General features: G+C 52.1%; 1 protein-coding gene across 2 annotated transcripts in view; it reads left to right on the forward strand.

The window, feature by feature from the left end:
• SHARPIN (SHANK associated RH domain interactor) overlaps positions 1 to 17,674 on the forward strand; it is a 1,065,128-nt gene that overhangs the window by 56,352 nt on the left and 991,102 nt on the right. For both annotated transcript variants that reach the window (XM_069621811.1, XM_069621812.1), the window contains exon 2: positions 6,814 to 6,988. In XM_069621811.1, coding sequence (XP_069477912.1) covers positions 6,814 to 6,988 — 175 coding nt within the window. The remainder of the gene's footprint in view (positions 1 to 6,813; positions 6,989 to 17,674) is intronic.

A 17,674-nucleotide genomic window follows, 5' to 3' on the forward strand; every position in this document is an offset into this window, starting at 1 on the left:
TCGAGCCTCAAGCTCCACCGTTTCTATTTCCGACAACGGGTAGCCGTTTCGGAATTCTTCTACGCCCCTCAAGGGTGAAGTTTTCGTCGAGTTTACACTTCTTGGAGGATTCCGGAAGATCTGCGGCCTACCTCAACGGACATGGCCCAGGACAAGGGAAGCTCGACGCCCGGATCCAAGCTATTCAGGTGCTGCCCTGGATGCGGATTGCAGAACGTTTTCAAGGAGGACGAGCACTTGTGTTGTCTCTACTGTCTTCATGAGGATAAGACGCACGTGGAGAAGGACTGTGCGTTCTGCAAGAACCTTTCGGAACGGACCAAACAAGATCGTCGTTCCCGCCTCGCCGCCTGGCTGGAGAAGGGCACAGCAGGTGAAAAGGCGAAGAAAAAGTCTGAGCGGGCTTCTAAGTCCTGTGAGGGCGCCCCGGCGACAGGGGCCCAACAGAAGGCCAAGCAGCGTGAGTCCGCGGGCACTGGGAGCGCCGAAAGGTCGGGCTCTTCGGCTGCCAGGCAGGGCGCTACTTCCCTGGCACGTTCGACCACGAGCCAACGCTCTGGTTTGGGGAAGAGGAAGTCCGAGAACCCGGGTTAGCCGCTGGAGCGGACCCGGTCGATCTCGAAGGGGGAGCGAGGTGCTGACTCTCCCCCCCCCCAAGGCAAAGGCCCAGGATGCATCTAAGGTGGTGAGGGCTTTGATCCATCCGGTAAAGGCCTCTGCCGAAGTGGTCGCTGCGACCCTGGCGAAGCCGGATGAGACTACGCCAGTGGAAACGGCCTCTGGGCCCAGAGTATCCCTGCCACCGCAGAGGGAATCCTCTTTCCAGCTCATCGTTAAGACCCCCGTGAAGCCCCCGGCGGAAAAAGAGGAGGGGGGCGGTGGCCATTACAGACTCGGAATCAGCCTTCGAGGAGGAGCTGGTAGAAACCGAGAAAGGCCTCAACGAGAGGTTCATAGGCCTCAACGAGAGGTTCGAGAGGGTTCGATCCCAGGAGGCGGCCCCTGCTGACGTGATCGAGGATGGCGACGTAGAGGGCCCTGGAACGGCCATCCCGTCCGTCGCAGCCATTACTTGAGCCACAGGATAGCTTGGCGGCCATTTTGTTGGCAATCCAATCCTTATGTACCGAGATGAGGACGAGATTACCACGGACCCCGACGGAGGATCCAGAACCGGGCCCGTCGGGAAGCCCTCCGAACAAGCGGAGGAGAGTCCACCCCGCTCCGCCCTTCGTGCCTGTGGACCAGCGACGGGGACGGACGATGATGGCGGCGATGACACAGCGGACATCCCGTCATCACCCCCCCCCCGCCCCGCGGGATGCCCCAGCCGACGAAATTGGCTCTTTCCACGCCATGATAACCAGGGCATCCGAGCTCTTCCAGCTCTGCCCTGAAGAACAAAAAAAGGAAGGGTTTCTATACCAACGACGAGAGGCCAAGAGGAAGACGGTCCTCGCGGTGCCTTTGCTCGATGACGTCTGGAACGAGGGGCTCACAGTCCTCAAGAACTCTTCCACGGCACCTGCCAAGAGGGACAGGTACGAGAAGTACTGAGTCCCTGATGCCGCCCCCTTGTGCCTCAGGGCCCAGCCCACGCCGGACTCTGTCGTCTCGGCAGCGGCTAAGAAGGAGGCAGCGGGTGCGGCGGCTTCAACTTCTACTTCCCCGCCGGACAGCGAGGGCAAGAAGTTGGACTCCATGGGACGACGAGTCATCTCGTCAGCGGCGACGACGATTAAGGCGGCCTATGCCTTGGCGATCGTGGCCCGCTACGACAGGGAGCTCTGGTTCAAGATAGCTCCCCTGCTAGACTTCCTACCTGTCGACAAGAGAGCGGAGGCCCTAGAAATTCTGCAGGAAGGCGAGGTGGCGTCGGATCACGCCATTACGGTGGCAACGGACATTTCCGATATCGGTTTTTGCCAACTGGGCAACAGAGTTTGCCTCCGACGACGAGGATGGCTCAAGGCGACAGACTTTCGCCAGGACGTCCAGACCAGAGTGTTGGACATGCTGTTCGACGGCAATAACCTCTTTGGTAAGGCGGTGGACGAGTCTCTACAGGCCATCAAGACTGACTCGGAGACGGCCCGGGCCCTAGGGGTGCTTCAACAGTGACGGCCCTTTCAGAGCTCTGGAGGCAGACGGGGTGCCTCCAAAGGTTCCAGCGGTGGCTCCTCCACTTACCCACAGGCGGCCCGCTCCTCTTCCCAGGAGGCCTACAGAGGTCGCAGCAAGCCGGGGGGATCCCGCCGTCGTCGCCAAGGAGGCCAAGGCGGCAAGGCCGCCTCCAAGCAAGACTGACCCGGCCGTGTTGTCGGGCCCCCACCGAAGCACCCCGGTGGGAGGCCGGCTGACGAACCGTTGGGTGTTGGACACCCTGGCCAACGGGCACTCGCTGGAATCCCAAAAGAAGTGCCCTCGCATTCCTCCCGTGGCCAGGACGGAAAATCACATCCCTCAACTGCTTTTGGAGGCAAGGGCGATGCTCAAGAGTGCCATCGAGCTCGTCCCCAGAAGGCTCCGGGGCTCCGGAGTGTACTCAAGGTACTTCCTCGTCAGGAAGAAGACAGGCGGTTGGCGCCCCATCCTGGACCTGCGCCGCTTAAACAAGTACATCAAGGTGCAGAAATTCAGGATGGTCACCCTCCAGCACGTGCTGGGACAGCTGGAGGAAGGCGACTTCCTGTCGTCTTTGGACCTGGAGGATGCTTACTTCCACATCCCTATTCTAAAAAGGCACAGGAAGTTCCTCAGGTTCGTGGTTCAGGGACGCCACTACCAATTCAGAGCCCTACCGTTCGGATTAAAGTCGGCACCCAAGGTTTTCACCAAGTGCCTGGCAGTAGTGGCGGTGCGCCTGCAAGGGGATCCACGTTTACCCCTACCTGGATGACTGGCTAATCCGGGCAAGGACAAGGGAACTCACCGTCGAGCACACAGCGAGGACCGTCCGGTTGCTCGCGGAGCTTGGGTTCGCCATCAACTACCCCAAATCCCACCTGGCCCCATCGCAGATAGCACGGTTTCTGGGAGCAAAGCTCGATACAGTGGGGCAATTGGCCTCCCCTTTGGAGGAGAGGACCAAGACCATCCTGGGCAAGGTGCGGCGCCTGCTAGCCATGGACGTGGCCAGGGTCAGGTCCATCAAGTCCCTCCTCGGGATGATGTTCTCATGCATCTATCTTGTACCCCTTTGCAGACTTCAGATGCGTCCGCTACAGGAGTTCCTCGACGCCCGATGGCTTCAGACGAGGGGCTGTTTCGAGGACGGGATCCCTCTCGACAAGGAGTTCCGTCGGGCGATTGCATGGTGGGGCATCCATGCTCACCTCACAGCAGGCACGGAATTTCAAATCCCGGCGTTTCAGGAGACGGCGACGACAGACGCCTCTCTGGAGGGTTGGGGGGGCCCACACCGGAGACCTCCACGCAAGAGGCCTTTGGCTCCCAGAGGAGAGGTCTCTCCACATCAACCTTCTGGAGCTCCGACCAGTGTTCTGGGCTCTCAAGTCGTTCCTTCCGTCCCTCAAGGGCAAAGTGGTGAGGATCTTCACCGACAACACCACCACGATGTTCTGTATACAGAAGCAAGGAGGCACCAGATCCCCAGCCCTATCCAAAGAGGCCCAGGATCTGTGGCACTGGGCAGTCGCCCAGGGGATGTTTCTGGTTCCCTTCCACCTGGCAGGAATAAAAAACACCATTGCTGACTCACTCAGCAGGGAACTGCGCTCGTGCCACGAGTGGGAACTGCACCAGGATCAAGTGGATCGACTCTTCCAACGATGGGGCAAACCCCAGATCGACCTGTTCGCGACAGCGACGAACTCCAAGTGCTAGAGGTTCGCCTGCAGGTTCCCACAGCCGAGGAGCATGGGCGATGCTTTCGCTTTCCCTTGGGACGGCCTGTTTCTATACGTGTTCCCTCCATTGCCGTTGCTGCTACGCCTCATCAACCAGCTCAAGAAGTCCAGGTGCAGGATGATCCTCGTCACACCGGCGTGGCCGAGGCAGATCTGGTTCCCGGACCTTCTGGACTTGTCAACGTCCCCACCAGTCAAGCTGCCGGCGGACGCGGATCTTCTCACCAGAGAAGGAGGCGCCATTCTCCATCACGACCCGCAGTCGCTGAACTTGCAGGCCTGGCTCCTGCAGCGTTAGAGTTTGGAGGGTACGATATCCTGGCTGATTGCAGAGAGGTTCTCGCAAAGGCCAGGGCGTCCTCCACCCTCAAGTGCTACGGACATAAGTGGAAGAGGTTCTCTGTCTGGTGCCGTGCACAGAAGATTAACCCTCTGAGGATTACGGCCCCTCAAGTGCTGCCGAACCTGTCGTCGCTGGCCACAGCTGGACTGGCTCACGCCTCCATCAAAATACATCTGGCGGCCATCTGCCGATATACCAGGACTACGGGACGGGCGTCCTTGTGGTCTCATCGCCTGGTGAAAGAATTTATGAAGGGACTATTCTGATCGTTCCCGCCGGTGAAGGCTCCTGCCAGGGCGTGGGAGCTTAATGTGGTGCTGACCAGGCTCATGGGGGCCCCATTCGAGCCTATGCATTTGGCGCCCTTGAAGTTCCTCGTGGCCATCACCTCCGCACGACGACTGGGAGAGATCCAGGCCCTATCTTGTAAGCCTCCATACTTGACTTTTCACGATATGAGGGTGGTGCTGAGGACGCACCGCTCCTTCATGCCCAAGGTGCCGTCTGACTTCCACCTCAACGAGCCCTTGGTGTTAAGTTTTCTTCCCGTCGCCTTCGACGCCGGCCGAGAGGACTTTGCACTCGCTGGATGTAGCTAGAGCGCTGAAGTTCTATGTGGACCGCACAAAGAGTTTTCGGAAGACGTCACAACTGTTTGTGAACTTCGGGACTGTGAATCAAGGGAAGGCTCTCTCGAAGACTTCAATTTCCAGATGGCTCTCCGGCTGCATCATGCACTGTCACCGGTTGGCAAATCGACCGCTGCCCGTCTGTCCGAGAGCCCATTCGACCAGAGCGATCGCTGCTACCACGGCGTTCCTGTCTGGTGTGCCCCTGCTGGACATCTGCAGGGCTGCTACGTGGAGCTCGACGCACACCTTCACAAGATTCTACTGCGTCGATCGGGACTCCAGGGAGGAGTCCAGGGTCGGCCAAGCTGTGCTGCGCAACCTGTTCGCTTAAGGTGAGTCTGGTGAGGAGGTAAGAGATGCTTAATGTTGAGTTGTTGTATTGCTTAATGTTGAGCCTGTTGCCACCTCCCGTGGTTGTGCATGTGTGTACTGCTATGTATTCTTTTATTCATGAGCATGTGAATCCATGCCAGACCCCATGCTGGGGAAGGAACAAGTTACTTACCTGTAACTGTTGTTCTCCAGCAGGGGTCTGGCATGGATTCACATGCAAACCCTCCCGCCTACCCCTCTGCGGCTCTTCACTTCGTCATACTGCCACTTTACGTGCTACCAAATCTGAGGATGGCTGCCAGAGGCGGGGCTTAGGGAGAGGGCAGTCATTGGCTGGGGGCAGTATGACCCAGAGATCAGTGATTGGTTACTACTAAGAAAGACAGATCAGAAACGAAACTGATACTGATTTTTTCTTTACCGAGGATTCCCAGCCTGACGACGGAGAATATTCATGAGTATGTGACTCCATGCCAGACCCATGCTGGAGAAAAACAGTTACAGGTAAGTAACTCCCACGCCTCCCAAAAATGATTTTAGTCATACTCTATTTTTTTGAAATTGGAATACTTCAACGCAGCACTTTGTGGGAGGATATTGTATCCAGGAGAAAATAAAAACGTAAGAGTACATTTATTAATACTGTTCAGCCATGCCTGTTGCTTTTATTTTAACTCATTTTAAAAATCCTTATTTTGGATATATTCAGTAGGCAATATATTATGCCATCTATTGCTTCCAATGCTGTTAACTGGATTGACAGTCTTTGCAATTTTACATTTTGTATGTTCCTGTTAAACCTTTAATTAAAAGTATTTAACAAAAAACTTTGAAATTGCCTTAATTTAAATGCAGAGAAGCAAACCGAACGTTCTCCTTGAATTAAGAACAACCCGCTACAGACTGAGAAACACATTGCAGGAAAGACTGCTATTCAGAGGGATAAAGTGCAAAAAATTGAATAATTTCCACTGTGCAGATTAGGTGGGCCTGACCTAGAGTTTTGTATTCAACTTTAAGCCTAATTTTGAGGAGAATTTGAGAGAGGTTTTTGCAAAAAATGCATCGACCCTTTTCTCATCAATGCTATGCTTTGATCATTCTGCACGCTGTGTGCAAAATATCACAAACATCATTCCTACACCACATTCTCGGTACCTGTTCAAATCTTTCATGTGTTCAACTTTTCTCCCCCTTTGCCCTTTCTGTACTCTTGCGGGTCTGCCTACCCCTGGTTGGGGGCACAGTATGCCACTGTGCTAACTGACACGTGGTAAATAAATACACTCTTAACATTACATAACATTGTGAATACAGATACATTATTAAAGAGGGTGCTATATGCGTGACTCTCCTTTCAGCTGATGTGTGGGTGCATGATGAAATTATGGCAAAATATAAAAACGTCTGGGACAAATCTAAGAAAGTTAAATTATAAAAGAACAATATTTAGTGTTGCCGATGTCTGGGTAATGACCATATTCGATGGGCTTTTTGCCCCTTTCATACTGACAGCATGTATCCAGTTCAGTTCTTTTCACTGAATCCTCCATTGTTCATATTGGTGGTTATACTGTGATCGATTTCTAGTTGCAGTACTAACACTTGCAATTGGTATTTGATGTTTTCCCTACAGACAGTTGCAGAGTTTAATCTTAAAGATGTGTGCTACCAAGTGAAGAACCCCAAATGCCACACATTGACTGTACTCGGCCAACTTGGGGAACCTATTATTTTTAACTTTGAAGATGAACGTGAGGCACAGAAATGGTGGACTGTTGTCAGCAGCTCTATACGAGAGGTACAGAAAGGTAAGATTTCAGTTTTAAAAAAAAAAACTGTTCCATGAGTCCTAACTGTGACAAAAGAACCCATTGCTGCAAATGTATAATAGGCAGGGCTCAAGTCCTAAACAAAATAAAAGTGGGAGGACTCTGACGTATGCAATGGGACATAACGTCAAAGGCATTGAACGTAAATTGAAAGAAATGTGCATATTTAGTTTTCTACTTTCTTTCCCAACTCAAGGAATTGCACAGGACAAATAGGCCTTTGCAAGATGACATGTTTTCTTAAAACGTTTCTTGATAAATAGAAAAGGTTTCGTCTTCGAATGGGTAAGAAAACGTTTCCCATACAGCAAAGAGCCAATAAATGTTCTATGCAAGCATCTGTTTAGAGACCCTTCTGGTCTCATGGCTTGGTTTCTTGTCTCTTGCCCGCAACATGGGTTTGAATCCCAGACACGGCTCTGTACATAAAGTGTCGACTGCACATGAAATTCTTAAAAAAAAAAAAAACATAATTTAAAACGCACAGGGAGGACGACGGCATCCACCCTCTGGAAAAAGTGGCCAGACTCAGTCCACCAGTTTGGTTCTGCGATTTGAGCCCTAATATTAGGTTTACTATGACTGTTCCTTTAAACCTTCTTTTTAAAATTGTTTTCCACTTTAAGAAGCTTTTTTTATAGCTGTGACTTTGGACAAAAGGATCAGCAAGACCCAAGTCCTGTCAGTTACAGAGCCTTACACTGTTTTCAACAAAGACAAAGTTGTCCTTAGCACTCATACATTTTTCTTACCAATGATTGTTTCATCCTTTGATATCAAGTCAGGATGGTCTGCTATCTACTTTTTTTATTTAAAATCTTTATTTTTGGCATTTATAGCAACATAATACAACTACGCACCCACATTAGGGTGTACTTAACTTGTGCCAAATCCCACTCGCCCCGCCCCTCCCCAACCCCCCGACATCCCACTCCGAAGTTCAGTGCACATTGTGCTGCGTATTGCATCGCCCCAGTTCGGTGTCCCAGTGAGGTGGAGGTATTAAGCCAGATCTGCCGAAAATGGCCTCCTATTCTAACTGGCGATTTCTGGGGAGGACGGGGCATCCTCTGCTTCGTTCATCAGAAAGGTTACCAGGGGGTCCCAGATGTCTGGCGGGCGGCATGAAGGGGCAACAGTTTAATGAAGTCTGTTTCTACATCTTGACAATACAGAATGTCCCTGCGCCAAGCAGCGACAGTGGGGGGGAGGACCTCGACCCCAGGCCATGGCAATCCTCCTCCGGGCAAGAGTCAACAGCAGGCCAGCCAATTTTCTTATTGGTGCTGACAGAAGCCTTGTCATACCGAGCAGGGCTGCTGTCTGGGCGGGCTGTACGGTTTCTCCCACGATCGTGGCTGTTGTCTCTAGAACTTGGCTCCAGAATAGGGACAGTTTGGGGCAGTGCCATGCGAGGTGCGCAAAGTCAGCCGAGGGTGACCCACATCTTTCACATGTTGCAGATGCGTCTGCTATCTACTTATTTACCTTCACCACAAACTGATAGTGAGAGAAAGTTGCAATGTCTTGATGTGAGACGAGCACTCAAGATCTTTCTTAATCGGTCTGTGGCGTTCAGGAAATCAGACAGGCTTTTTCTTACATTTTGGGGGGGTCAACAACCAGGTTGTCAAACTTCCAAGGCTACTGCTGCAAGCTTCGAAACAAAACTGTGCCGAAGGACCTTCATGCGCATGCAGTTGGGGCTATAGCCACGACTGGCACATTTCAGAGAAACGTTCCCGTGGATGTCACCAGCAAGGCAGCCTTCCAATCATCTTTTGCAAACATTATTGCATGGACGCAGCCTCCAGGGCAGATAGCAGATTTAGGCAGGCAGTCTTAAAAAACCTATTTGGGTAACTTCATATTTCTGCCTACCTGATAGCTTAGTGCTGCTCAATCTCCCATAAGTATGAACGAAAGGGGACAGGCTGTAGGAGCAAAAATGTTACTCACCGTAGTGACTTCTTTACTCCTAGTCCACAGTCCCCTTTCCTCCATACACCCAATCCCCTGTCTCCATATTAAGATCTAGTTCAGTGACCCGTCAAATGCTTCCAAGGACTAACGGGTGTGCTGGGCCCAGCGGGTCCAGCCGCGTCTATGTTGCGCCTGACTTCAACTACACCTTGTTCAAGGGGAAGCTACCTTTAGTGCTGTCCAAAAATAACTCCTGTTCCGTCCCTATAGAGCAGAGTTCTGTAACCTTTTGGCTCTCTGTATGTTTTGGACAGCAACGCCCATCAATTCAAACCAGCATAGTCAATGGTGAGGGATCATGCGATCCACAGTCCAACATCTGGAGATCCTCAGATTTTAGACCCCTTCCATAGACGGATACCCATCCGTATGGAGTAAAGGGGGATATGGACTAGGAGCACAGTAATCACTACTAACTTTGTTTTATGGGTCAAAAAGGACTCAACCGTGTGCAATGATTTTCACCACGGTGAAAAAATCACAACAGCAGAGCCACATCTGTACATTTAGTGTGCACCTGTGTGAGGAGTCAGAAATGTGAGGTGGACAACTTGATAGAGGTTTTTCAAAGGTACTGAATCGTTCCGTAATAAGACCCTCCTCGTCGTCAGAAAAATCAAAGAGAAGGCATAGATCAACTTCTTCCTCCTCTTACTCAGATGAAAGGAGCATAGCCTGCCCAACTAAATCCTTCTCCAAAGAAGAGTGGGTACTCTTTAGGAAGAACATTTGCAAAATCACCAAGACGGATCCACCAGGACAACACTTCATGACCCTGACCCAGAACCACTCAAAGCCTTAACCGACCAGGGTCACACTAGGTCACCTGAGAATAGATATCACCCACCCAGTCCCACACCTGAAGATTGGGTTCAGACGCACCCACCAATCCAAACTATACTCAATAGGATACAGTTGGATCATCGTAACGCCACTAAATTGAGTTGGCCCACGAGGAACCAGCAACATCCGAACCCACAGGTATACAACTCTAACGGAATCAGAAGTACCTGATCCAGGATACAGACCCCACTAACCCAACCCTCAATCTTCTGCATATTTAAACCCACACAAAACCACACAACCATCTCTCCCCCCAGCAATCTGCACGCACTTTACCACACCGCATCAACAACACATAAACTTCACCCCAGCACTCGAGGCCTTCATCCGATCCGATACTAGCACCAAAGCCCAGCACTCGGTGTATAGCGAGCTGAAGCTGCCAACAGCACACCACTTCTCCCACTCTCCTTCTCCCCTCCTCCCAACTAACCCTGCCCCACCCTTCCTGTTTACAGATCCGCCAGAGCGCCTGGGGACCAATTCCGTTGGTGACGGTGCGAGTATCATGTCCCGTCCTCTTCGAAGCAATAAGAAAAGTGGCCATGCTACGGTTGATGACCAGCATGAGGCCAAGCCAAACCCTGCGCGCCCTCAAACCTGGGTCATAAGCCCAAGACTACTCGAATATTCGAGTACTCGACGGGAAATCGCTGGGGAAACTTCTGAGTCGAGGGTCGGGTCCCTCAAAGCACAAGACCAAAGTCAAGCCATTGACGTCGACACAGATGCAAAAAAACATTGACGCTGACTGTACATTCTTCGATGCCTTTACCACAAAAGCCAGGAAACGGTTTTTAAACCCTTGCCTAAGTATTTGTTTATATCCTTAATATATATATATGCTATGCTACCTCAGCTGATACCCTCCATGTGGTCTCCAATTGGATACTCCTAGTATTAAAAAAATACTAATATCCCTAAATGTTTCATTTCAGAAGAGACCAGAGTTGGGTAGCTACATGACCTCATACAGACAGCTACTGAGGTAGATGCCTCCCCAGAACAAGATTCTGTGAAACCGGACCCCGCTGATCATGCAGATGCATCATACAGAAGCTAGAACCAAACGGACAAACTGTAATAGTTTGCTTACTGCCTGTATCTGTTAACTGTATTGATCCCTGTAACCAGCGCCACAATGCCTCCGGGCTGCAGTGCGCTATATAAATGCTAATAAATAAAAAAAATAAAAAATGTCCACAGTCGTGGAATCCTGGGATGGAATAGACCAACTCTTGCATTTGAACAAGACGAGCTGACTGACATATTGGACAAAGGTCCTCAATATGACCCTATATCACCATTCCATGTGGCACTTCAGAAAGGGGTTGCATCAAACCGGGAGGCTCCACATTCCAGCCCTGCAGTAAACAAAAATCGGACAAAAATAAATACAGACCATCTAGTAGCGACCCTGGCTAACTGTCAATACATCCAACTCCGGAAAGCCTAGTAGTACAAGCAGCTACATCTGCCTCCAAGAAAGCTGCGTATCCAGCCATAGCCCCTGATGGGGATGACCAACGCATTGACTTATGGGCAAATAGTCTTTTCTACTAGCAGCATGGCTTTAAAATATAATTCTACATGTGGCCTTGGAAAATTCACATTCACCCTGTGGGACTGCCTAGCGATGGCGTCTGATCACATCCCTGGATGATGAAAGAGATGGCTTCATGAACCTGATAAGGGATAGCAAGGAGGCCATGTGTGAGTCTCTGCAATCAGGTTTGGACATTGCTGACGGTGTCAGCAGGGCCACGACAGCAAGCACGGTCATACACAGATTTACGTGGTTGAAGAAGTCAGGATTTGCACGTGATGTACAATCCAGACTCCTTTAACATGCCCTTTGACGGTTCCCATTTATTTGGAAATGAGGCTGACGAAAGCCTTGAAAAGCTGCAGACCCCACAGGTGGCAGCCAAGTCCTTAAGGTCCCCAGTCAGGCAGCCACAACCTTTTAACCCCAGTGGATCATCTTGGACGGGTAGGTCTTTTCGCTGCTCCTCCTCAATTGGAAGAGCGAGAGGACTGGCTGGTCAGAGGGGACAGAGCAGATTCCCTCATGGTGGACGAGGGAGCAGTTCAAAGCCGGCCCAAGCAGCAGCGTCTTTACCATCAGCCGCTGCTTCTGCCGCTACTCTCTTGACACACGACACCCTGGTGGGAGGCAGACTGTCACTGCATCTGAAGAAATGGCAATGGATTATTTTGGATGCATGGGCACTGGAAACTGTAGCCCAGGGTTACTGCCTGCCCTATTGCCTGCCCTTCATACAGAGACCTAGGGATCAGCCACCGGGAAACCATTTGCTAAATGTTCCAGATCCATTCCTGTTGCAGGAAATGTTGACCCTGCTAGAGAAAGGTGATCTAGAACCAGTACCTGGGATGGAGAGGAAGAGAGGATGGTATTCTTCCTATTTCCTAATCCCAAAGAAGGACGGAGGACTGAGACCTGTCTTGTCCTTCCTGAGGAACTTGTTGAAGTATCTCAAGTCCAAGTTCAAGATGGTCACGCTTTCTCAGATCCTCCAGGCCCTTCAGCTTCAGGTTTGGATGGTTTTGTTGGGCCTTCAGGATGCTTACTTTCATGTGCCAATCGATCACAAGCACAGGAAGTACCTGAGGTTCGCCATTGGCGGTTCTCATCAGTTTCGAGTTGCGACATTCGTGCGGACCTTCGCCCTGAGGGTTTTCACCAAGTCAATGGCAGTGGTAGCAGCAAGTCTCAGGAGAGGGGGATTTCATGTCTACCCCTACCTGGATGATTGACTGATCAGGGCACGTTCACCCGAACAGGCCCAGGAACATCTCAATATCACTTGCCACTCCCGCACAGACTGGGCTTCTCCCTCAATTACAAGAAGTCACACATGATACCGTCTCAGACTCCAGTTCATTGGACCAGTCCTTTAGGCATCCTTGGGAAAAGCTTTTATTTTTTTTTCCAGATGGTCACCAAGTTTCAGAATGCCCAGCGTCTTCCGGCCTTTGACTTTTTGAGGTTGCTCGGCCTCATGGCATCCTGCATTTTTCTGATGCCAGAGGCTCGCCTGAGAATGAGATAAAGTACAAGAATGATTTTCTCCACATAAAAGTGATAGTTGTCATGTTGTCTTGACAAATAATTTGTACAATGAGTAGTAGATTTCCTTTGTCTGGTTTTATTTGGTATTCTACTTGGAATGTTGCATCATCTCCCAAGGAAACAAACATTTAATTGTGACTTCTGTGACATTCTATATAGGTTACATGCATTTGCTGTGCTAATCCAACAATCGCCTTTGGCGCACATGCATTGATGTTTCGCCAATTAATTGGCTTTGTCAAGGGTGATATTACAGGTTAATGATCTTTACAACCATGTCTATTCTTACAACATTGTTGTCTTTGACCCAGTGGGTCTGCTCATTTCTGTTGGCACCTAATCTAGGAAAGTACAATGTATGCATACTATTCATTTTGCACATTCATAGTGTCACTCAATTAAACATTGCATTTATGGTAATTCCATCTGCAAGAGAGAGTGGGGAAGAAAAGTAAGTTGAACATGTGAGTAAGAGTTGAATATGGATGTGCCCCTTGGCTTCCAAAGATTATAATTGACGCCCGGTGCATCCACAGTCTGAATCAGTGGTAGAAGAGGAGAAAAATAAAATTGGGATCAGGCTGCTGCTTTTGATGAGGCAGCCCAATCCAAGATGGCCCCTGCCGCACATGCTTAGTGTGGCGTGGCTGGGCATCGTGAGGGAAGAGTCAAGAGGGCACCCGAACAGGAAAAACGGCCTGGAAGGTGTTTGTTGGGAAAACAAACACCTTCCAGGCTGTGTTTTTCTAAATTTTATTTATTTATTTAAATACTCCTACGTCCCGTCCCCTTTCCTCCATACTTGTGGGACATCTCTCCGTCCTGTGGGACGGGACCGGAGCACTTTGTAAAAAGCATCCAAATTTTTCCAAAAATGTGTCCTTCCTCTTTCCTGCCCGGGGCCTGGCACGCGGCCGTAACCCCGCCCTCCTCGGCTCCACCCCGCGCATAGCCCCTCAGTCCTTTTCTCCGCTCGATCGGGGCCGGACTGTTCTGACTTGAGTGTCGTGTAGACCGATGAGACCTCCGTCCCCAAGTGACGCACAGGGGAACGAAAATAGAAACCCGCTGTGCGACCCTTGAGGCCACAGGTGAGAGATGTCTTCCCAGATCCACGGAGCCTCTGGAACACCGATGCTGCTGTCAAGAAGGAAGGAGGTTAAGCACCAGGCAATCACAATACAGGCAGGTAAACAAAATAATCTAAAGTGTCTTACCTATCTGGTGTAAGGGAGACCCAGGTAACCTAGTAGGGAGGTTCGAGGCTCATTAGATGCGGCGGTCCCTGGAATGGTAGAACCGCAGGTTAGCGTGGATGAGGAGTAGCCACCTGTGGGAGTCAGGGCTTGACTTGAATCCCCAGTAGGGAAAAGGCGTAGAAGATCAGCAGGGTACCAAGGGATGATCCAAGACAAGTCGAGGTGCAGTCCAAATATCCGGCAACAGGTAAACAGTTCCAAGCAAAAGTACCAAGGGGTGTCCAAGGGAGTCCGAGAAAGAGTTCCGTGATCAAGGTAACAAGGAGCAAGTTGTAACGCCAAACAGTGTCCGAAGCCAGCTGAGAAGCAATGAGCGTTCTGTCTCTCAGACCTTTATACTGATCGCCCCTGGGTCATGTGACTTCTCTGGATCATGTGACGTCCACCAAGATCACATGGGGAACGCCATGGCGTATCACGTGACCGGCGTGAAGACGTAAGGCCGCCCTTTCTGCTATACGTTCTCCAAGGCAGTTGCCAATGCAGAAAGGGTTGCAATCGAGCCCGTACACTGGTACGAGGTTTTCGGTTCTGTGGTTTCACCGAATCACTTGAGCCTCGAAGCTTGGGAGGAGATGTTGTGGGAATGTGAGCAGTGTTCTGATGTGTCGTGGCCTGGTGTGTAGAGGATCGCCTAACACGGACGCACTTGCATCCTCGAAGATTTTCTTCCCTGTTTTCCTCTCTGGCTCTCGCTAGCGTTCATCTTCTAGTCTGTCTTTTAAATTTCTTCGTGTCATCGTCGCTTCGCGAGGGCGGATCCCCATCCTCTTTTGTTTAGAGTGTTTGGGTCTGGAACACCGTTGGGACTCCTGTTTTTACTGTGACTCCCTTTCGGTCCGGGCTCTTCAACGTCGGTTGGAACGGTGGGAGGAGGTGTTCCGACGCACTCCTCCATCTCATTTTCAGGCGTTCATCGACGAGAAGAAGAAACGCCCTGTAAGTTCTTTAGTTTTCAGAGCACCTCGGCCGGGGGATACCTTCCCGGGTTCCTCTCGAGCCGGGAGGGGCGTTGATCGCTCTGTCACCGGGGTTCACCCGGAGGTGCCTGTCGGGCCTAATAATTCTACCAGAGTTTTCTCCGAGGGTCTCCGTAAGGGGCCTGTGTACACCGGAGTAACTTCCTAGGCCCCTCCTGTGGGGGCTGTGTGTAGACCCAGTTCTGCTGAGTCACAGGGTACCGGAGCTTGCTCTGAGGCCTCTTTCGGCTTCCCTTAAAAACGAGACTGGGGTGCGCCCCGAGGTCTTGGCTGGGCTTGTGTTTACCGAACAGATGTTTGAGTCCTGTGCCGATAAGGCTATTACCGGGCCTAGGCGCGAGGTCCCTCGTACAGAGGCTAAGGCTACCAGCAGTTCTGAGGGGCTGGGCAGGGCCCTGTCGGTGAAAGCGGTTTCTCACCGTTCCCGCTCTTGTGGTGATACCAGTTCTCCAGCATGGGGTCTGGCATGGATTCACATGCTCATGAATATTCCCCGTCGTCAGGCTGGGAATCCTCGGTAAAGAAAAAACCAGTATCAGTTTCGTTTCTGATCTGTCTTTCGTAGTAATAACCAATCACTGGTCTCTGCGTCATACTGACCACAGCCAATGACTGCCCTCTACCTAAGCACCGCCTCTGGCAGCCATCTTCAGATTTTTACCGCACGTTCATGTGTTGGGATCCTCGTGCTATTGCTCTCGAGCGTTAGTGCTATTTTTTCGCGCTTTTTCACAAAAACTTCGATTCTTTCGGTCAAAAGAGCCTCAAGCTCCACCGATCCTACATCCGATCAACGGGGACCCGTGTCGGATTCATCTGTGCCCCTCAAGGGTGAAGATTTCGTCGAGCTACACTTCGGAGGACTCCAGAAGCTTCTCAGGCCCGGTCTCGGAGATGGCCCAGGAGAAGGGAAGCTCGACGCCCGGAAAGCTGTTCAGGGGCTGCCCTGGATGCCAGCTGCAGAACGTCTTCAAGGAGGACGAACACTCTTTCTGCCTTTACTGCCTTCATGGGGACAAGACGCACGTGGAGAAGGACTGTGCGTTTTGCGGCAACATGTCGGAACGGACCATGAAGGACCGCCATCAACGTCTCGCCAGCTGGCTGGAGGGTAAGAGCCCGTCTGGCGAGAAGAAGAAGAAATCTGAGCGGTCTTCTAAGACCTTTGAGGGCGCCCCGGCGACGGGGGCCCAACATAAGGCCAAGCACCGCGAGTCCGCTGGCACCGGGAGCGCCGAACGGTCGGGCTCTACGGGCGCCAGGCAGGGCGCACCCTCCCCGGCACCATCAACCACGAGCCAACGCTCTGGGTCGGGTAAGAGGAAGGCCGAGCACCCGGCGAAGCTCCTGGAGAGACCCCGGTCGAGCTCTAAGGCAGAGGAGGAGCGTGGCAGTGCCCCCTCCCTCAAGGATAAGGCGGTGAGCGCACCTAAGGTGGTGAAGGCCTTGATCCATTCGACCAAGCCCTCTATCGAAACGGTCGCGGCGGCCCTGGCCCAGCCTGTGGAGGCTGCACCAGTGGTGGCGGCCTCGGGGCCCAGAATCTCCCTGCCTCCTCGGAGGGAGTCTTCTTTCGTGCCCATCGATAGGACCCCCGTGAAACCCTCCGTGGGGAAGAAGGGGGGGCAGGGCGTCGTCGTAGATTCGGCCTCAACCTCAGAAGAGGAACTGATCGAGGTCTTAAGCCACGGCCTAGGCGTGGAACAAGACCAGCCCGTCGGAATGGGCCCCGACGCAGGTGACGACGACATCGTCGAGGATACCGACGGGGCCCCTGCTCGCCCGTCGGATTCCCCTCTGCCAGCGCCGCAAGACAACTCAGCGGCCATTTTGTTGGCTATACAGTCCTTATGCTCCGAGATAAGGACGAGACTACCGTTACCGACGGAGGAACCTCTCCCGTCGGGGGATCCAGAACCGGGGCCTTCTGGTGTTCCCCCTACCAAGAAAAGAAGGATTCATCCACCGCCTCCTTTTCAACCGTCGCGCCCCGTCCAGCCCTCCTCCCCGTCCACCCGAGGGGATGATACGGGGACTGACACGGCAGCGACGGGTACGGACGACGAGGCATACGACGAGGATTTTCCGTCGTCGCCTCCCACCAGGGCTTCTCCGCCCGACGAGATTGGATCGTTCCACTCAATGATCGCCAGGGCATCCGAGCTTTTCCAACTCTGCCCTGAGGAGAAGAAAAAGGAAGGCTTCCTTTACCAACGGCGCGAGACCAAGAGGAAGACGGTCCTCGCAGTGCCCCTGTTGGACGACATTTGGGATGAGGGCCTTTCCCTCCTCAAGAACCCTTCCACGACGCCAACGAAAAGAGACCGGTACGAGAAAAAGTACCGGGTCCCGGACTCGGCCCCCCTATGCCTCCGGGCGCAGCCTACCCCGGACTCCGTCGTCTCCGCTGCAGCCAGGAAGAAAGCGGGGGGGGGTGCGGCCTCCACGTCGACTTCCCCGCCGGACGGCGAGGGAAAGAAATTGGATGCCATGGGACGCAGAG

Source organism: Ambystoma mexicanum, chromosome 5q (assembly GCF_040938575.1).
Source record: "Ambystoma mexicanum isolate Mex_15411 chromosome 5q, UKY_AmexF1_1, whole genome shotgun sequence".
Taxonomy (NCBI): domain Eukaryota; kingdom Metazoa; phylum Chordata; class Amphibia; order Caudata; family Ambystomatidae; genus Ambystoma; species Ambystoma mexicanum.